Source organism: Mastigoproctus giganteus, chromosome 13 (assembly GCF_048544385.1).
Source record: "Mastigoproctus giganteus isolate SK-2022 chromosome 13, ASM4854438v1, whole genome shotgun sequence".
NCBI classification, from domain to species: Eukaryota; Metazoa; Arthropoda; class Arachnida; order Uropygi; family Thelyphonidae; genus Mastigoproctus; species Mastigoproctus giganteus.
Window position 1 is genome coordinate 163,861,208 of NC_143587.1, and position 23,140 is coordinate 163,884,347.

Consider the following 23,140-nt stretch of genomic DNA (forward strand, 5'->3'; position numbering starts at 1 on the left):
CCTTTGAGATGTCGAGAGCAACTGCTTGTGTTTCACCAACTTTTCCATTGAATTTGTCCATAAGTGGGTAACATAAGCCAGAATATCACCAGTGGATCAACACTGACAGAATCTATACTGGTGATTGTTGATCAGATGGAAGGTTTCTAGGTAGTTTTGGAGTTGGCAGTTAATTGATTTCTCCATTACTTTAGAAACAGTAGAAGTAATTGCAATGGGACAATAACTGGATGGGAGGGACTTGTCACCCGTTGAAGGAACTGGCTGGATATGAACAAATTTCCAAGCAGAAGGAAAAACACCTTTGCAATAAGAAAGTGAAAAAAACCGACAAAGAACAGGAGTAAGTTAAGGAGCACAGGTTTAGAGAACAAGCTGAGAAATACCATCAGAAATACCTGGAGCTTTCTTACCATCGAGATTTGTTAAAATCGTTCTGACATCCTTTTGATGGAAGACCACAGGAGGCACTGAATGGAGCATATTGGGAATGGTGGGAGGTGTTTTACCAAGATCATTAATACATGAGTTGGAAGAAAAATGGGATGCTAGTAGGTCAGCTTTATCTTTGGCTGAAGTGACAACAGAACCATCTGGTTTTGACAGAGGTGGGCAAAAGTTGCAGCCAATAGCTTTGGCAACAGACCAGAATGCTCAGCTATCATTAGGGCAAGAATGCAAGTTTTTTACTGTTAATGTGTTCAAAATATAGTTTGGACTGATTAATAATTGTTGCGAGCTGTGGTGTAGGCAGAAAATGAAACTGAAGAATTGGAAAAAAAGCCAATTATGATATGCAACATTCTTCTCTTGAATAGCCTTAGCATATTTATTGGAAAACTAAGGTTTAGATAAAGGAGGAGATTTTAAAGTGGAATGTGGAATTAAAGGATTCCATTCCTAGAAGAATAATTTCACTGACACGATCAAAGCAAACATTGACAGAAGTTTTGAAACAGTAGTCCGACCAAGGAAAAGAAATCTCACCGGTCATCCCATTTTGCATTCTTGTAATGCCAAACAATACAAGGTTGGGAATAGCCATGAGATAAGGGCTCCATTGGAGAAGAGACAATCACCAAGTTGTGATCTGAGGTACCACTCACTTCAATCGTGTACTTGGAAGGGTTGTTTGTGAGAAAAAGATCAAACGTGTTGGCTGTAAGGATTGCCCAGTATTCTTGTAGGTAAATGTACAATCTGTGCAAGGTTATTAGGAATTGCAAAGGCCTCAGCATCTCGACCAGCTGGTCAGTGTGGCTAGAAAACGGAAACCAGCTGGAGTTGTGAACATTAAAAGCACCAAGGAAAATTACCTCACTGTTAGGAAAGTTGGACTGGAGAAAGTCAAGTTGCAAAGAGGAAGTCAAAGAGCTCCAAGTGATGAGTAGAGTTGGGAGAACGGTAAAGACAGCAGATAAATTTGACACAGTGAGGTAGAGATTTTAAGCCAGAAAAGATTGAAGAGAGGAGATTCCAAATTACCAATTCTCTGACAGGGAATATCAGAACAGACATATGCACAAGTACCACATTTGAGGCGAAAGGAATCACAAAGCAAATAATTTGGGCAACTGAGATGAGCAGTATTTGAATCAACCGATAACTGAGATTATGTCAGAAAAAGTACATGGGGTTCGGCAGACTGCAAGTGAACATCTCGATTCTAATCTCAACTGCAAGTTGAGATTAGAATTGAGACCACGTATATTTGTGAAATGAACTAAGAAGTGTTTGAGAGGTTTAGATCTTTTTGCAGATAAGCTTACTCTATTAGTTTGACAATTCATGATGTATTCAATAGTAAGAAAAAGTGGGGGGACATGCTATATGAAGTAATGAAATTTTTGGATATGGCAAGAATATACCCAGATCCTTGACATAACATGGCCTCGACAATGCCCCCGCATACACACTACTGACTCCCTCCAGTCTGTATCTGGCAGAGTAGAGGTAGCAAGATTATAGAGGTAGCAAGATTATACACTAGCTGATCCGGAAGCCTCCTAAAGAGTTACCAATAGGCTCGGTCTGGTGTACTAACTAGCGGCCGGCCTTCAAACACAGTTTTAGAGCTGTCTCCTCGAAATGTAAGAATGGATCTCGCCATGATGTTCATCATAAAGTCATTAGTCATACTGCATGATGGAAGAGTTGACCAGAACTTAGCTCTGGAGATTAAACATTGGTTCCACCACTTCAACCCACCAATAAGCAAAGTAGTGTATATGCAGGGGCATACACTACTTTGAAGTCAAAATCTGCCTGAAGCTGGCAAGAATATTACCTTAATCAGGTAATATTCTTGTCAGCTTCAAGCAGATTTTGACAAGCATCACCCCCCACCTCCCTATTTTTCTCATAAATGAAATCTTCAAACCTTACCTGAGTGGTACAGTGTGTCAACTATATTACCATTAGTTGACTTGTTATATTACCATTATATTACCATTAGTTAGCTCAAATTCATTTAATTTGTTTACAATACTCCTAGCATTACTATATAGACTAATTTTACATTATTGATTTTGACAACTAAGCATTGTCAATTGGAAAGTATCAGGAATTTTGTAAACACACAATAGAAAGTAGGGAATTGATGATTAGAGCCTTGTTAATCAATTTGGCCCTGGAATGAATTCACCTTAATACCTTGTTAACAGAGGGAATTGTGTTTATATGAATAGGACACATCACAAGAATATTTGATGTTATTGTAGCAATATTATGAGAGTCAGAAAACTGTTAATTTGGATATATACACAGACTAATAACTTAACTATATCCTTAAGCAGATGTCACAATTCTTGTGACATGTAGCATTAATAGCAAAGGGAAACGCAAGTCTGATGAGAGTCCACATGGAATTGGCAATTGCTTCAATACTTTTCTGTATGAGAAAAGGTGACAGCTTGAGTTCCCAGGTGAACTCAAGGTTGAGTTCGTAGTCGAAAGGTTGAGTTCATAGCAAATGAATTATTAAAGAAAGGATGCAGACTAAACATGGACCTCTCAACTGAAAAGGACAAAAAAAATTACAAAATAATCTTTTTTTTTTGTCCTTTTCAGTTGAGGTCTCAGTCTTTGTTAGTTTCCAGCTTAGAGCATGCTGGTTCTGTTGGTGGAAATGTCATGAAGTCCATTTTTTATCCTTTTGGCTGCAAGGGTTGATTTTTTTCATTCAGGTTACCAGTCCCGCCTCAGGAAGGCAGGAATAATACCACGAGTGGCCAAGCAGTGTTAGGTTATTTGGGTTAGTGAAAAAGAAAATAAAAGGAAAGGTGACTTTCCTTCCTGACTTTGCTTACTACTTGTAAGGCTGAAGTTTAACTTTATAACATAAAAGAATGAAGTTACCTGGGCCTACAGGTAAGGAGAAGGGCATTATTTTTGTTCTATACAAGGCAATGGCTATTATTCAGGTACGGAGACCAACCTAAAAGCCACTGAGCCTCTGGATACAGAGGAGGTACAAAGATCTATTATTATTATTATTAATATCCATATGATGCAAGGAAGCCTGAGGCTTATGCTGCACCAGGAAAAAAAAAAAGTTCCCAAGTAACCCTGTGAGAGAGAGAAAGTCAAAAATAGAAGGGAATCACCAAGAAAGGGAAGAATGATGATATCCAGCTCAGGACCCTGGGAGCCCATACTCACCAGATGGGAGCCCCCGGGGTTTAGGCAACAAGATTGGTGACAAGTGCAAATTGATGCACATATAGAGAATAGCTTAGAAGGCATGCACTGTTCAGTTTGAGTACCAGACATCTAAGCAAGGATCTGACTTTGGTGTATAAGAGCTGAAGGTGTTAAATAAAATGAATGAGGAAGGCCTCTTCTCCCTCATAGGCGAGACGAAAACCACAGGATGTATAAAATCTCGGGGAATAGTAGAAGAAAATATCAAAGTTCACTTATAAGCAACAGGTTGGCAAATACTAGAATAAGTTTCCTTCCTATGTGGTAGAGGTAACAAGTCTAGAGATATTAACTTGTTCAGGGCAAAATTCTGTATTTACCATATGGGAATAGGAATATATGAATATTCTGTTACTTACTGATGAACTGCCCCCCCCCATCCCATCAGTTATCAACATTCTTTCTGAACAGGGGATCAATATCTGGCTTTTCTGTGGTCCTGTGTTATTTTCTTCTTCTTAGGATTTATTCCGTTATTACAACAGTTCTCCTCGACCTAACATCGAAAAGTCATTCCTTTATTCTTTTTTTCCCATTTTCTTCTATCTTCCCAATCTCCTCTTTTTCCTTCTCCATGGCATGCATTCCATAGCTTCTCTAGGCAATCTGTCATCCTCCATTCTTTTCACATGGCCAAACCACTCCAACCTTTTCTCTATTTTATTAATGATGGTTTTTTTTGGACATTTTATATATTTCCTTTTGATTTTTTTCTTGACTGGTGTAGAAAATCTTCTTTGCATCATTTATTAAGCCCTAGATTTTTAAAAAACATGCCGAGTCAAAAAAATAATAATAAAGCTTACCTGGACTAATTTCTGAATAAGTCTCCTGAATAGGAGATATGTAACAGCCAGTTAACCATTTTAGGGAGAAATAACTTTTGAAAGGTTTTTTCATGTGTGTTACTGGTAAGCCACCTTTATACACTCACTTGTTACAGATCAAATGACAACTGAATTTTCCTTACATATCAAATAACTGAGAAACATTTTAAAAAGGTTTATCTAATTCTGGGCCACCCTGCATATTTAAGATAAGACACACAGATTAAACTTACAAATCTATTTTCTGCCTTCTTGGTATCCAAGCAGAGTTCTTTAAATTTGGCATCTATTTTCACATGAGAACTTTTTTCAACTTCTGACAGACTATTTGACAACTTGTTCAGTACTCCAACACATACTACAAAGATTTTTAAAAAGGTTAAATCAAAATATACATACATATATACACACATATATATATATACACAGACACATATAGCAACTCAAATTTAAAAATTTTGAAATTAAATTAAATTATAAAATTACACTGGATATAACTGAACCCTCTAGAGAAGAGTACTTTTCTCCAATAGGCTGTAAAACAATAATGTAAAGATCTCTGGAAAAAAAAATGGTTCTTAATCTTGTAGTAAAAAATTAAAAAAAAAGGCTTCTGTCTGTCAGACCAATAGCAAAAAAAAAAAAAAAAAAAAATTACCCAAGGAAAGCAATAAAAGTAGCAAATGATGATTTATTAATATTCATACCATAAAATAAGAGACCTCAAGATAAACTAGCAGTTTCCCACAGAGGCCCTACTTGGCCAAGATTGAGACCATCCTGCAGGCTCTGGAAATCATTAATAAAACTGTTCTCTGAGACTGAGTGAGATGTGTTTTAATGGGCATATTCCCAATATGATGCCCCCCAGGCACCTGCACCATACATAATGACTGAAACATTCATAGTAAAGTTTAAGCATATGCCCCCTTAAGACCCCAATAACCTTGAAAACGGATAGTGGGATAACCCTAAAAAGCTTACCAGCACACCTTTTTTTTTAATAAATTTGGAATGGGGAACAAAAGTTTGTCATCCATATCGCACCTAAATATTTGTTTGCATTTTCATTGACCTGTTCATTTCTGTATTTGATCTGTGGTGATCTTCAAACATTTCAACTTTACTTGAGCATTTGTCTTGTTTTTGGAACAGAAACAGAGCTTATTGGTGGAACACCGTTCAGAGATGGTTCAGAATATCACTGGCTGTGATCTCTAGCTGTAACCTTGAGAACCACATACAACAATGGCAAGGTCATCTGCATAAGCAAATTTGATGGAGTTCGGATGTTGTTTTGCCAGTCAAACTGCATTCCAGGAAATGCAACCGAAGGATTGACCCCTGGGTCACCCTCTAGTTCAGCATTTCTAAACCAGGTTGTCACAGACAAGGTCCAGGTGTGTTGCAGAAATTCAGAAAAAAGATCATGCTGCATGGCGAAAATTAGAAAAAAAATTTAAATTCCGAAAAAAGAAAACAGGTATTTTGACTAAAGCACTACTTTGGTTTCAGAACAACATTGTCAATGTTAGCAGGTAACAAAATAGGCAATTGATCAGAAGCAACCATTGTAGAAATGCACTAAAAACAATCTAAATCCATGTCCATTTCAGTAACAGGAAGGGAAAAAAAAAAAGCCATATACAGCAAGCAATCTCCTAGCTTGGCATACCTAAGGTCCTTGGGCTTAGTTGTCAAAAACTTATTCCATGCAGTACTTTAGTTGTTTCAATCTTTTTTCAATTGTCGATTTTAATCCCTGCACAGTTTTCCCAGCTCGAGACTTCTCGCTCCCCAAGCCTTCTTGTAATCGCAAGGTAAGAAAGTACAATCAGACCCGTGTCATAACTGCAATATATCATATACATTTGTCAACTGTATTGAATAGCTTCAAACTGCTTCTCTCGGTAGATGTTATTTCGGCCATAGCCGCTTTGCATGTGATAATTACATGAAGGCTGCCATACTAAAGCGGTATAAGAAGTGGCATTAATATTTAGTGTAAATATTCTAATTATTATTAATGGAATTATTCATCTGAGAATTCAAGTCTACAACCAAAATTTGATTAAGAATGCATGTATATAATTTTTTCCAATCAATTAATATACTTAATGTTTTCTGGTTAAAATCTTTATTTTATTATACTGTACAAATAATTCTGTAACAACAATTTTTTTTAATCAGCAAAAGTCTTACTTGTAATATTGTCTTTCAGATTCAAGGCAATAAATTCCTTTACTGGAAATTTTATTTTACTATATTCAAAGTGTAATCATTTTAAAAATTGAATTGATAAATATCTCTACTGCTTTGAAAAATTTAAGTGATTTTATTATGTTAAACAAGTCCACCTTTAATGAATCACACTGATCCTATAATCAGGTTCAGTATACCTTTACCCAATAACAAGAGTTATGCCTTGTTTCCATTACTACCATTTTATTATGGCAAATCAGTACCTTGGTAAGAAATTCAAGTAACCAACACAGTTAGGAAGCTAGTAATGGAAGCAAGGCATAATAGATAATTCTTTAAAGCCAAAAATTCAGTGAGATCATCATTACAGAATCTGTAAAAAGTATGGAACATTCTACTGCAGTTCTTGCAACCAGTCACTAATACTAGTTCAACTAATTTAGAAAATGATCTCAAGGAGGCAAAACTAACTTACAGTAAATATAATGAAAATTATTTGACAATGAAGACTGTCTGGTGCCAATTTATATTGTGTATGATGAACCTTTTAAATGAACCAATGGTTCCAAACTAGCTGGAACAATATTTTGACAAAGTTTATAAATAAAAAAAAACATACGTAGAGATTTTGAAATGGTTCAAATTAGCATTAGCAGAGGCATATGATGCAAGAAAGCAAGCTTATGCAGCATCAGCCAAAAAAAAAAAAAAAACTTCCACTTCACCCCTCCATTTGTTCAAAATACCTGTCCAGCTGAGCCTTAAATTTATTTAGGCTATCAACTTCCACAACAAGGGATGGAAGTCTGTTCCACCAACCAACTACCCACTGGCTAAAAGCAAAATTTCCACACATCTATCCTACATCTGTTCCTCAATTTGAATTTATGCCCTCTCAGGTGATTATTCTGAGCAAGAGGAAGAATCCCATCAGCATTGAGCATGCTCAAACCATTCAAGGCTTTATACACCTCTATCAGATCACCTTGCTGGTGCTTAGTCTCGAGACACTGTAATTTGCAAAACTTAAGCCTTTCTTTGTAAGAGCAACCCTTTGTTCCATTCACTAATCTTGTTGCACTTCTGCTGTACTCGTTCCAGCAGCTCTACCTCCTTGAAATGAGGCCTCCAGACTTGTATACAGTTCTGACAAATCCCAAGAAGTCAGTTATCACATCACTGAGTTGGCAGCAAAGAAAAGGAAGTCTCATCTTATGTTAGAAGAGGAAGCAGAAAATGGAAACCATGTTAGGAGTGGAAGCAGAAAATGAAATTATGAAGTACTACTTTCTGAGAGTATAATTAGAATTCTATGTGTGTGTGAAGATATCAAACAGGTTATCGTTCATATCACATCTGGAGCAGTTTTTGCATTACAAATAGATGAGTAAACAGACACCAGCAGAAAGGCTCAACTATCATTTTTCATCGTTGAAATATGATGAAATACAATAAGCCAATTTCTTTTTGCAACAAACTGTCCAAAATTGGTTGAGACATTTTTAATGTTATCAACAATTATTTCAAAAAACATAAAATATCACAGAAGTCATGTATTAATATCTGTACAGATGGAACACAGTCAATGACAGAGGCAGTTAGATGGTTTATCATGATTCTCAAACATTAGCATTAGTTGAGATATATGATGCAAGAAAGCAAGCTTATAGAGCATCAGCCAAAAAAATAATAATAAAATAAAAAACCTTCCATTTCACCCATCTTGTTACTCCAAGTGTTTATCTAGTTCAGCCTTAAATTTATTTAAGCTATCAATTTCCACAACAACAGATGGAAGTCTGTTCCAACAATCAACTACCCTCTGGGTAAAGGCAAATGTCTGCACAACTATTCTACAACTGACTTTCCTCAATTTCAATCTCTCCCTTAGGTTCTTAATCTCAGCAAGCAGAAGTATCCCATCAGCACTGACACTTGCTCAAACCATTCAAGGCCTTGTACAGTTTAATCAGATCACCTCACAGGTGCTTAGTCTCCAGATCTGCAACTTACAGAATATAAGCCTCTCCTGGTAAGAGAACCCCTTTGTTCCTCTCAATCTTTTTGCCTTTCTCTGTATTCATTCTAGTAACTCTAGATCCTTCCTAATATAAAGCTCCAGACCTGTATGCAGTACTCAAGGTGTGGCCTGACCATTGCCTTATACAAAAGGTATTATCATCTCCTTTTCTCTGCTAGCAAAATTCCTATATACACACACACACACACACACACACACGATAAAACTCCATGCTGGCACACTGCTCTGGCAGCTCATCTGCACTGCCAGAGAACTTCATATCCGACTGCACAATTATCCCCTGGTCTTTTCATTCTCCACCTCCCTGAGTGTAGTACGACACAGTTGGTACGTTTCTCTTGAATTACTGCTGCCCATATGCAGTACTTTGCATTTCAATATTAAACTTCAGTTGCCACTTCTCGGTCAGTCTACTTAACTTTTCTGGATCCTGCTGCAGTAGCATAGTCTTTACTATCATTAACAACCCTGCCAACCTTTGTATCATCTGCAAAACTTGGACATTAAGCCTGATATAGCAATATCATTAATAAATACACAGAACAACAATGGGCCCAGTGTCAAACCGTGGGGGAACTCCACTAATAACTAGTTCATGTAGAGCACTGTCCATTTATTACCACTCTGCCATCTCCCACTCAACCATCCCTTTATCCATTAACATAGGCATATGATGCAAGAAAGCAAGCTTATGCAGCATCAGCCAAAAAAAATAAAAAAACCTCCCATTTCACCCCTCCATTCGTTCAAAATACCTGTCCAGCTGAGCCTTAAATTTATTTAGGCTATCAACTTCCACAACAAGGGATGGAAGTCTGTTCCACCAACCAAATTTCTGCACATCTATTCTACATCTGTCTTTCCTCAATTTGAATTTATGCCCTCTCAGGGGATTATTCTGAGCAAGAGGAAGAATCCCATCGGCACTGAACATGCTCAAACCATTCAAAGCTTTATACACCTCAATCAGATCACCTTGCAGGTGCCTAGTCTCCGGACACTGTAAATTGTAAAACTTAAGCCTTTCTTCGTAAGAGCAACCCTTTGTTCCATTCAGTAATGTTGTTGCCCTTCTCTGTACTCATTCCAGCAGCTCTACATCCTTCTTGAAATGAGGCCTCCAGACCTATATACAGTACTCAAGGTGTGGTCTGACCATTGCCTTATACAGTAGTGCTGCTTCACAATTCGACTTGTTTAAAATGGCACACCAACATGTGCCATTTTAAACAAGCAGATTGCACCTTCTCCCAATGGAATAAAATTTCTTTAATGGCAGCTGTTGGCATCAGCCCTTTTTCCCTGTCTTCTTCTTCAAGTAAAATTTCCTTTTCTCTCTTTTGCTTCCTGTTCGCTGAGTGTTTGGAGTTCTTCCACAGTTGGTTCGTCATCGTGATCCTCCACAAGCTCTTCCACATCAGCCTCATCAACTTCTATGTTGAGGTTCTCCGCTGTCAAAATGATTTCTCGCATGGCCACAATTGCTTCCGATTCTTCAGCGGCTTGGACTGCATTGTTGTCATCCCAAAAAAAGGAAGGAATGAGTTTCTTCCATGATGCATGAAGGGTCCTCTGTGTCACTCCCTCCCAGGCAGTTTTAATAAAGGAAATGGCGTGAAGAATATTGAACTCAGTCTTCCAAAACTCCTTCAGTGTCTTATCAGAAGAATGAGCCACGTCAAAAAGCTGTGAAAACAAAGCCTTGGGGTAAAGATTTTTATAACAGGCAATTACTTCTTGATCCATGGGTTGGATCAATGATGTGGTGTTTGGAGGCACAAACTGGACTCTGCTGAAATCAAAGTCAATTTCAAGAATTGTTTGCCAAGTCTTGGGGGGGGGGGGGTCACTAGCATTGTCAAGAATCAGCAGTGCTATCAAAGGTAAATTGTTGTCAATGAGGAATTTTTTTTTACGCTCAGGGCAAACTCCTCAAAAATCCAATCTTTGAAGACGTTCTGGTCTACCCAGGCTTTTGCACTGGATCTCCACATCACTGGCAGTTTGGACTTGATGATTTTCTTCCCAAAGCAGCGAGGATTTTTAGAGTGGTAAACGAGAAGTGACTTTACTTTAAAGTCTCCGCTTGCATTTGCTTTCGATTTGGTAAGCGCTTCCAAAATAACCCAGTTTCATTCCCGTTAAAAATTTGCTGCGGCAAGTAGCCTTCCTTCATGATTAAATCATGAAATTTTTTCACAAAAATTCTTCTGCAGCCTTTTTATCTGCACTAGCTGCTTCCCCATGTCTGAGAACACTATGGATACCTGTTCTACCTTTGAATCTGTGAAACCACCCACGACTTGCCTTGAATTCATCAGTTTGATCTGAGATACGTCTTGGAATTTTCTTCTGCAATTCTTCAAAAATTAACCTGGCCTTCTCACAGATCATTGCCTGTGTTACTGGATCTCCTTTCATCTGTCTTTCTCTAATCCAGGTAAGAAGCAGCTTTTCCATTTCTTCATTGATTAAAGATCTGTTTCTGTCAGAAATTTTCATTGCTCCAGCAAACACCCTAGCACCTATAATCTTGTCTCTTTGTTGCCATGGTTGACCTAGGGATGCCATACTCTTGAGCTACATCTGTAATTGTTCTACCTTTCTGTACTTTTTCTATAATTTTTCCTTCTTTTCTATGCTCAACCAAGTATGTTTCTTTCCTGAATTATTCCGCTGTTCACTTGTCTTTGGACCCATTATCAAATTTCACTCAAAAAATAAACTGCCAAAGAACAAAATTTTTTACTTTATGAGAAATGCAGAATTATAAATTAGCACAAACAACTAGAGCAAACGTGAACTCAGACTACAATTATTAACGAGATAATGTTGTCTCATAACTGAGGAAGAACTGACGGCATACCTGTAGCTATCTTTGAGGGTGGCTGACGTAGCTGAACGATTGAGGGATCTATTCCCGCTTTATCTATCACTGGTTAAATGTTACACTCTTTAATACCATTGGTTAAAATGTATGAAGCAGACATTACTATTTAGTAACGTTAAACGCAGTTACGTAGTGCAATATCATGTATCATTTCGCTGGCCCGCGAAATCCAACTGTCGAATAGCAGTACATCAAATTGCGAGACTGTCGAATTGCAAGGCACCACCTGTACAAGGGAATAATCGCCTCCTTATCCCTGCTAGAAAAATTCCTGTATATCATTGACAAGACCATGAGCTACTCTTGCAACCCATCTGCACTGCTCAGAAAACTTCATATCTGCCTGCACAATTACCCCCAGGTCCTTTTCATTCTCTACCACTGTCAGTGTAGTACCACAGAGTTGATTCCCCATATGTAGTACTTTACATTTGTCAATGTTAAACTTCATTTGCCACCTCTAAGCCCATCTGCTCAACCTTTCCAGATCCTGTTGCAGCAGCATAGTGTCAGTAGTGTCCTTAACAACACTGCCAACCTTTGTATCGTCTGCAAACTTGGACATTAAGCTTGATATACCATCATCAATATCATTTATAAATACTAAGAGGAGTTTACCTCAATATGGTACGTGGAACACTTCCGAATGATACCCTCCAGAAATTAAAACGGAAAAAACGAAAAAATCGACAACTTACCAGTACATTAAAGTAAAATATAAATAATCAATTTAACACAATTCAAAATCAATTTAAAACAATTAAAATTCAAATTAACGCAATTAAAATAATCTAACGAAAATATTCAAAACGATTTTCCTTCCTGAAGCTGACAATGCTTTTCGACCGACTGTCGTGATCACAGGAATGAAAATTACCGAATCAGGCTAAACCTGCAACTTAAATAGTGATTATATGTCTTCGCACATGCGCGTAAAGGTCCACACATCGGAGATCAAATACGGCCGTCGAACATTAACAGAATTCTCGTGTAATTTAATTTCAACGGTTTCTGCAATTAATAGTCGCATATAATTACGTTGAATGTTAAGTATTTTGGCCTCGTTAAATAAAAAAGTATGTTTTTCGTTAATGGTATAGTGTGTAACTTCCGTATAGCTAGGCCTATATGGAAGTTACACACTATACTGAACAATCGCTCGGTTCTTTCCGTGTTCGCAACACAAATTAATGATCTAGTATATAACATTTCTTGCGGTGATTGCGACTCATCTTACCAAGGTTCGACGCGGTTTTCTCTTAATATTCGTGTAAATCAACACGAAGCCTCAGTTCGTGCTTCTCTCATTCAGCAGCGTCAGAATTAGCCTTTCATGCCATTAACGAAAAACACTTTTTTATTTAACGAGGCCAAAATACTTAACGTTCAACGTAATTATACGCGACTATTAATTGCAGAAACCGTTGAAATTAAATTACGAGAATTCTGTTAATGTTCGACGGCCATATTTGATCTCCGATGCGTGGACCTTTACGCGCATGCGCGAAGACATATAATCACTATTTAAGTTGCAGGATTAGCCTGATTCGGTAATTTTCATTCCTGTGATCACGACAGTCGGTCGAAAAGCATTGTCAGCTTCAGGAAGGAAAATCGTTTTGAATATTTTCGTTAGATTATTTTAATTGCGTTAATTTGAATTTTAATTGTTTTAAATTGATTTTGAATTGTGTTAAATTGATTATTTAATTATTTATATTTTACTTTAATGTACCGGTAAGTTGTCGATTTTTTCGTTTTTTCCATTTTAATTTCTGGAGGGTATCATTCGGAAGTGTTCCACGTACTATATTGACGTAAACTCCTCTTATTAATTTACTAATATTATTATCAACATATAACATATTGAGTATTACAGCCCTGTTTCATACTATCTAATTAATTTTCAAACTCTTATTGACTATTTCATTCACTTCCTGTCTCTCCAGTTGTATACAATCGATACACACAATTATGGGAGATTTTTTGAATGGCTTGGTACAAAATTACATTAAATCTACCCTAAGGTACTCGGCCCAAAGTTACCATATTTCTTTCCTAAAATATTGCCTTCAAAACAACATCGTTCCAAAGTTCGCCAGGGTGAATTTAAATCAAAAAATTTCAGGCATAAAACAACTATCACTGGCGACATCACGTAATATTGTTAAGCTTGCCTTAAAATCTCGATATTCGGATAAACAAAAATACCTTTCCCAGGTTAGGAAGCTTCGCGATAAATTAAAAAATTACCTACATCCGAACGATTGGTCTGTATTGAAGACATCCATAGATTTGCGACGGGAAGCTCAGGCCTCAGAAATAAAAAACAGACACGTTAATAAGTTGCAAACATTATCGAATAGTTCAAGACACGTTTATGCGAATTCTAACACATTGTCGCGAGCTTGCGACCAAGTTAACACGAGTTGGGTGACATCCCCCCCACAGACATAACGCACTACCACAGAATATGTCGGCTAGTTCACGAACACCCCCTCACCCTGTATCCAACGAACCGACATATCAACAGGTTACAAATCTTTCCTCGTGTACACTATCGCAGGACCAGATTTCACTTTTATCCAAAGGATTAAATTATAATTTACCACCTCGAAGGCTGCCAAAAAAACAATGCGTAATTGATATTGAATTTGGACTTCGTAATGTTCCACAAAAAGATGTACAGTAAACCCCCGCTATTCGCGGTATCTGTATTCGCGGTTTCGCGATCGCCGATTTAATATAAAATGAAACCTAAAAAATGTGAATTTTAAAGCGCCGTGAATATTTTCCGCCATAAAAAAACATGGGAGTGGCTAAAATTATCTTTCCCGGTCAAAACAGCGCTCAGTGGGTGGGGGGAGAGGGGTGACAAAATCGCGAGCGTGGATGTTTCTCGCTAATCCTTGTTCAGTATGTGTTATGCGTTTGTCATGGAAGGTTTCGTCGTTTGCTTTTAATTTATATGTTTATAAATGGAATAAATTTATCAATTTATAAATTGATATGCTTACAAAAATGATAAATCTACCGTTTTGCAGTGTAAAACAGATTTTTTCGAGTGTTTTAACGGAAGAAAGTGACTTTATTGTGGACAAGTTCTTTCTAACCCCTACAAAAATATGGCTACGAATAACAAGGGAAATGTGAAAATATCAAAGAAGGTGATGACATTAGCGAATAAAATTGAGTTATTAGACAAAATTTCTAATGGTGAAAGTGTCTCCTCAGTGGCAAAACATTATAAAATCAATGAGTCAATGGTAAGATCAATCAAAAAATCGGAAGAAAAAATCCGCCGTAGTGTCCGTGAAAACGCGCTAATTGTTTCAAAAATTTGCTCTGTAACTCGTGATGTTAAATTAGAAAAAATGGAAAAAGCTTTAAATCTGTGGATAGAAGACCGAACTCAAAATAAAATTCCGTTAAGTTCACTCATCATTCGCGAAAAGGCAAAACTCCTTTATCAACACTTTAGCGAAACTGGTGATAGCACTGGCGGGATGTTTTTATTGCTAGCAAGCAAAGGCGATGGTTTGAAATTTCTAATAAATATTACATTTAATATTAAATTGTTTCTTATTTTCATTTCGATGCCATATGCTTGCATTTCACTATGTACTGTCTATTATGAAGGTACATATAATACATACATAGACAAAATTTTAGACTACTACTACTAGTTTTTCTTATATATTTCATACTTTGGAACGGAACACCTTTATTACTATGGGAGCCATAACTCAGTATTCGCGTTTTCGGTATTCGCAACATTTCTCGGGAACGTAACCCCCGCGAATAGCGGGGGTTTACTGTATTTATTCAACAAGTTAACCAAGTAGTGAATAACATAAAAGGAACGCGACTTCCTAAATTGAATACACATGACAGTTCAGCTTTACGAGAACTTCGAGAAAATAAGGACATTATTATACAGAGGGCAGATAAAGGTGATACAGTGGTAATACTAAATAAACATGATTATATTAATAAGTTAGATTCAGTTGTGTCTGATACCTCCACTTATCGTGAAGTGGACCCGGCACTGTTTACCAATTTGGTAAATCAATACAATAAAACGTTAACCACATACCGTAAAAACGACTACATTACTATGGTTCAGTTGAAGGAATTGAAGTCCAGAACATACAATATTCCTGCACTTTTTGGTCAGGTAAAATTACAAAGCCTGGATTTCCGATTCGACCTATTGTTTCCTACAGGAACTCGGCATTTTCAGCCTTAGCCACACATGTATATAACATTATAAAACCTTTTAGACAGGTTATACAATTTGGGATTAAGAATTACGATACGTTATTTAATAATCTTAAAGACTGTAGAATCGGCGACAATGACAATTTATTCTCATTAGATGTTACCTCATTATATACGAATGTAAACGTTGAATACACATTAGATATTATTTGGGATATGTTAAATAAAAACTCGACACCGATTAATTATACGAAGCTGCCTATTAAGGAAATTTTTCACTTAATTAAACTATTAGTTGAGGCTAACTACATCACCTTTCGAGACAAGGTGTACAAACAAATTTTTGGATTACCAATGGGTTTGAGCCTGAGTGGCTTAATGTCAGAGATCTATCTCTCAACGATTGAGCAGATACATTTGACACCTTTTCGTCCCCGTATCACATACTATGGGAGGTATTTAGACGATGTTCTAGTTATTACCGATAGTAGTACTATCCAAGACATTTTACATTCGTTTAATAATATTCATTCTAGACTCAAATTTACATTGGAAAGGGAAGATACGGATAATAAGTCATTAAACTTTCTAAATTTCACGCTTACACGGGACTCGAACAAAATACAATTTTGCATCTATCGAAAACCCACAAACACCGGTATGCTTCTACATTATAATAGCTACCACCCGTTAGCATTAGCATTTAGCATTAGTAGAGGCATATGATACAAGAAAGCAAGCTTATTCAGCATCAGCCAAAAAAAAAAAAAAAAAAAAAAACCCTCTCCCATTTCACCCCTCCGTTCGTTCGAAATACCTGTCCAGTTGAGCTTTAAATTTGTTTAGGCTATCAACTTCAACAACAAGTGATGGAAGTCGGTTCCACCAACCAACCACCCGCTGGCCAAAGGCAAATTTCCGCACATCTATCCGACATCCGTCCTTCCTCAATTTGAATTTATGCCCTCTGAGGTGATTATTCTGAGAAAGATGAAGAATCCCATTGGCATTGAGCATGCTCAAACCATTCAAAGCCTTATACACCTCTATCAGATCACCTCGCCGGTGCCTAGTCTCCAGACTCTGTAATTTGCAAAACTTAAGCCTTTCTTCGTAAGAGCAACCCTTTGTTCCATTTACTAATCTTGTTGCCCTTCTCTGTACCCGTTCCAGCAGCTCTACATCCTTCTTGAAATGAGGCCTCCAGACCTGTATACAGTACTCAAGATGTGGCCTAACCATTGCCTTATACAAAGGAATAATCACCTCCTTATCCCTGCTAGAAAAATTCCTGTATATCATTGACAAGACACCATGAGCTACTCTTGCAGCTCGTCTGCACTGCTCAGAGAACTTCATATCTGCCTGCACAATTACCCCCAGGTCCTTTTCATTCTCCACCACTGTCAGTGTAGTACCGCAGAGTTGATACATTGCTCTGGGGTTACTGTTACCCATATGTAGTACTTTACATTTGTCAATGTTAAACTTCATTTGCCACCTCTCAGCCCATCTGTTCAACCTTTCCAGATCCTGTTGCAGCAGCATAGCATCAGTAGTGTCCTTAACGACCCTGCCAACCTTTGTATCATCTACAAACGTAGACATTAAACTTGATATCCCATCATCAATATCATTCATAAACACCGAAAACAACAATGGACCCAACACTGAACCTTGAGGAACTCCACTAATAACATTAGTCCACGTTGAGCAGTGTCCATTGATTACCACTCTCTGTCTTCTGCCACTCAACCATCCCCTTATCCATAGCAGCAATTTGCCTCCAATGCCACACTGCTCCAATTTGTGCAGCAGTCTTCCATGTGCAACAGTATCAAAAGCCTTTCTAAGATCCAAATATATAATATCAAAGTTATTCCCTGCATCCAGTTCTTTTGTGACTACATCATAGTATCCAATCAAATTGGTCAGGCAAGACCTGCCCTTAACAAAACCATGGACCTTAACAAAACCTTAACAAAACCGTTCACCTACAAAAGATCGATTATCTTTAATCAATTTCTAAATGCCTAAAAATATTCAACGACGGATTCTGCTTTGGACTCAGAAATACAAATATTAACTAGCAGATTCTTGAACAGGGGTTATCCCATTAACACAATAAATCGAATTAGGGTACAAGCTAAGGATAGGATAAAAAATACTACACCGATCAACAATAGTAATATCAAAAAATACTTTATTTCTGTCCCATATGTTGAACAGTGGCACAAACAGCTTAACAGATTCTTTAAAGATACCGAATTTAAAATTATAGCTAGGCCTATACGGAAGTTACACACTATACTGAATAATCGCTCGGTTCTTTCCGCGTTCGCAACACAAATTAATGATCTAGTATACAACATTTCTTGTGGTGATTGCGACTCGTCTTACCAAGGTTCGATGCGGTTTTCTCTTAATATTCGAGTAAATCAACACGAAGCGTCAGTTCGTGCTTCTCGTTCAGCAGCGTCAGAATTAGCCTTTCATGCCATTAACGAAAAACATACTTTTTTATTTAACGAGGCCAAAATACTTAACGTTCAACGTAATTATACGCGACTATTAATTGCAGAAACCGTTGAAATTAAATTACACGAGAATTCTGTTAATGTTCGACGGCCATATTTGATCTCCGATGCGTGGACCTTTGCGCGCATGCGCGAAGACATAATCACTATTTAAGTTGCAGGTTTAGCCTGATTCGGTAATTTTCATTCCTGTGATCACGACAATCGGTCGAAAAGCATTGTCAGCTTCAGGAAGGAAAATTGTTTTGAATATTTTCGTTAGATTCTTTTAATTGCGTTAATTTGAATTTTAATTGTTTTAAATTGATTATTTAATTATTTATATTTTACTTTAATGTACCGGTAAGTTGTCGATTTTTTCGTTTTTTCCGTTTTAATTTCTGGAGGGTATCATTCGGAAGTGTTCCACATATTATATTGAGGTAAACTCCTCTTATTAATTTACTAATATTATTATCAACGTAGAACATATTGAGTATTACAGCTGTTTCATACTATCCATTTATAAATACAGAAAACAACAATGGACCCAACACTGAATCCTGAGGAACTCCACTAATAACATTAGTCCACGATGAGCTGTGTCCATTGATTACCACTCTGTCTTCTCCCCCTCAACCATCCCTTTATCCATAGCAGCAATTTTCCTCCAATGCACACTGCACCATTTCTGCAGCAGCCTTCCATGTGCAACAGTATCAAAAGCCTTTCTAAGATCCAAATATATAATATCAAAGTTATTCCCTGCATCCAGTTATTTTGTGACTGCATCATAGTATCCAATCAAATTGGTCAGGCAAGACTTTCCCTTAACAAAACCATGCTGTGTCCGAGCTATAACTGAAGTCTTTTCTAGATGATCCTGCAGTGCTTCTTTAACCAGTGCCTCCATTAATTTTCCTGGAACAGAAGTTAAACTCACAGGTCTATAATTACTTGTGTCAGCCTTTGATCCTCCTTTGTGAATTGCAGTCACAATTGCACATCTCCAGTCTATGGGTATCTCCCCCAAGTCCAAAGAAGCTCTCATAATTATGGCTAAGGGTTTGCTTACTTCCTTTACTGCCTCCTTTAATATAACTGGATAGATCTCATCCACTCTAGGTGCCTTTATGTTGATCCTCAACAATTTATCCTCCACTTTCTTTCAGGTATTACAAAATCATCTAGCTCAGTGGTCTCAAACTGGCAGCCCGCAGGCTGCATCTGGGCCCCCGGAAGCAATTTTACACGGCCTGCGAATACATTTCAATTATGTATTTGTTGTAAATACTGTGCTTATAGTTTTAGAGACAGAGATATGGACTTAGCTTATATGCACGACTGCTATTGAAGGAAAAAGATGGAATGAATAGGTTGGGGCTTTGTCTTTGTATGCCAGGCCACGTGACTGGGGTAAGGTGGGAGAACTTCCCACATTGGTACAATCAGTAAATTTAGTTTGCCAGCCGACAGTTGGTGGCGCTTCAGTATTCTGGTGTTTCTGATTTTTTTTTCTATCGAGTTGGTACTTCTGATATATATTTTCCTTGAGTCAGTCACTAGTTGGTTAGCTGGATGCACAGCTCATATTGCTATATAGATGGAGACAAACTAACGTACATCTTACAAACTGTAAGACGTATTCAACCTGTTTATTTGTGCTTGTTAGATCTACAATGTAGATCTAACAAGCACAAATGTTAGATCTACAATGTAGATCGAACGATAATTGATATAATGTAGATTCTACATTATATCAATACCTACGTAATTATATCAATCTAACAAGCACAAATGTTAGATCTACAATGTAGATCTAACGATAATTGATATAATGTAGATTCTACATTATATCAATACCTACGTAATTATATCAATCTAACAAGCACAAATGTTAGATCTACAATGTAGATCTAACGATAAACGATAGTTGATATAATGTAGATTCTACATTATATCAATACCTATCGTTTAGAACTGTGCATAACTTTTGAGTGTTGCTTTCATACGAAAATTCATCTTGTTAAATTAAAGTTTTAAATAAAATTATAAGTGATTTTAATTAAAAGAAATTTAAAGAAAAGTGGACGAAGAAGGATGTGTTTTCCAAAATAAATGGGAAATTATGTACTTTTGTGGTGTTGTGCACAATAAAATTGTTTTATTTGTAATAAGGGAATATCAGTTCCAAAAGAATAATTTACATCGCCATTACGAAACGAATCATAAAGAAAAATTTGAAATGTTGGAAGGCAAAGTGAGGGAAGAAAAGTTAGTTTCTGAAATCTGGCTTACGACAACAATTTTTTTTACTGAAGCAAATAAATCCAGTGAAGCAACAGTTCACGCAAGTTTTACTCTCGCACACATCATTGCAAAACGATCAAAACCATTTACTGATTGTGAATTCCTTAAAGATTGTTTGATTAAGTCTGCTGAACTTCTTTGTCCTGATAAACAACAATTATTTTAAAATATTAGTTTGTCAGCCAACATGGTAGTGGAACGTATTAACGAAGTCAGTTAAAAGAAAAGAGTATAGATTTTGCAGCATTCCCAATAGAAGTTGATGAGTACTGACATCAGATATAGCACAACTTGCCGTTTTCGTACGAGGTGTTACTGATGAATTTGAAGTAATTGAGGAATTATTGGAAATAATTCCTATGAAAGGAAAAACTGGTGCACAGGATATTTTTTCTGAAATAAAAACTGTAATAGATAAATAAATTAAGTTGAGATAAAATGGTTGGATTTGCAAGTGATGGTGCAGCTGCTATAGTTGGTAAAAAAATGGAGTAGCAGTAAAATTAAGGAATAAGTGAAAGAAGAAAAACATTGCATTATTCATCAGGAATGCACTTTGTGCCAAAAGTTTCCAGATGGATAATGTTATGGAAACAGTAAACTTTATCCGTGGACGAGCTCTGAATCATCAAGAATTTGTTACATTGCTTGAAGCAATTGAAAGTGAGTACGGAGAAATGATTTATTATAACGAGGTGAAGTGGTTAAGTCAAGGAGCTGTATTAAAATGGTTTTTTAATTTAATAAATGAAATCAATTTTCATGACAAAAAAATAAACCCATCAACGAGCTACATAATGATACATGGATAACAGATTTAGCATTTCTTGTTGACTTAACCGGCCATTTAAATATTCTCAATAAAGAGCTGCAAGGAAAGAATAAACTTATCACTGACATGTACGCTTGTATTAAAGCTTTTAAAGTTAAATTACAATTATGGGAAACAACTCTAATCAAAAAATTTCGTACATTTCCTACATCTTAAATCCTGCCCTATTATTTCAAATGAAAAACCTCAAGAATATGCAAGACAAACAGCATTATTACGACAAGAATTTGAAAAAAGATTTAAAGATTTTAATGATTTGGAGTCTGATTTTACATTATTTTCATCATTTTACATTATTTTCATTAAAAACGAACATGAATAACTCACCAGAAAATCTACAAATGGAGCTAATTAATTTACAGTGTGACATAAATCTTATTCAAAGATTTGAAGATGCAGATTTGATTAACTTTTATTCGTACTTGTCAAAAGATATATACCCTCAGTTACGAATTTATGCAATAAGAATAATTGCTTTGCTTGGGAGTACATTTATATGTGAACAGTTTTTTTTTCACAGTTGAAAATTAATAAGTCTAAGAAAAGAACCCGACTGACCGATGAGCATCTACAATCCGTGATGCAGATTGTTTCTAGTAATTTTTCTCCAAGGCTACAAATTTTATCAGAATCGAAACGCCATCAAGTGTCAAGTTGTAGTAAGAAATCAAGTTTATAATTATTTACATACAAACATGTATTTTTTCTGTATGTGTCGAAGAAAAATTTAATGAATAAAAGAAAGAGAATAGGTTGTCATTATTTATTCTCAAGTTATGTCCCACTTAGAAAGTTTTCATAATTTGTTTATTTTTAGTTTAAGTTAAAAGTAAGTTATTTAGCTGTTAATTCAACATATTAGAATTATTAGAATTATTTGAAAAAAAATGTCAGTCTGAAAATTTCATGTTTAGCTGTCAATATGTTTGAATTACAAAGTGTAACCAACAGAAATTTCTTGCAGGTACCAAACCTTTAGATTTCAGATGGAAAATAAATATAAATTTTTTCCTTTGCATTATTATTATTGTTTACGTATGTTTTGATAAATATTTAGTAAGTGATTGGGCATCTAAAAAAAAAAATAGAAAAGAAAATTTAACCAAAAGAAAGAGTCCCATAATTTTAGGGAGGGAAGGAGAAAAATAAGTTTGAGAAATAAAAAGTATAGAGAAAAACACTGTAGAAAATACAATTGAACATTATTGAAATAAATTTTCAATTAAACCATGTTTGAGGCAAATTTAATTTTAAAAGTAAAATTTCCAAACTTATCATAAACTTACACACAACACACCACACACGCGTGACGCATAACACCAGGTTATAAAGGGGTGGTATCCATACATTTGGGGTAAGTATGGTGCAATATATATATATTCACTCATTTTGTTAAAAAAAAAATATTCCGGCCCATCAGCTGCTTTCAGATCATGCATTCGGCCCACATGCAATTTGAGACTACTGATCTAGCTCACGGCCAAAGTTTACTTCACCTCTGGCATTCCCCTTCCTGAATAACTCCTGTGTGAATGTAGATGCAAAATACTCATTTAGTTCGTTAGCCACCTGAGCAGGATCCTCAACTGTTGAACCATC

At 36.4% G+C, this 23,140-nt stretch overlaps 1 protein-coding gene across 1 annotated transcript in view; it reads right to left on the reverse strand.

Annotated features, from left to right (window-relative positions):
• Positions 1-23,140, reverse strand: part of Manf (mesencephalic astrocyte-derived neurotrophic factor) — a 54,819-nt gene that overhangs the window by 12,601 nt on the left and 19,078 nt on the right. Inside the window, exon 2 of the mRNA XM_090387061.1 lies at positions 4,763-4,887. Coding sequence (XP_090243187.1) covers positions 4,763-4,887 — 125 coding nt within the window. The remainder of the gene's footprint in view (positions 1-4,762; positions 4,888-23,140) is intronic.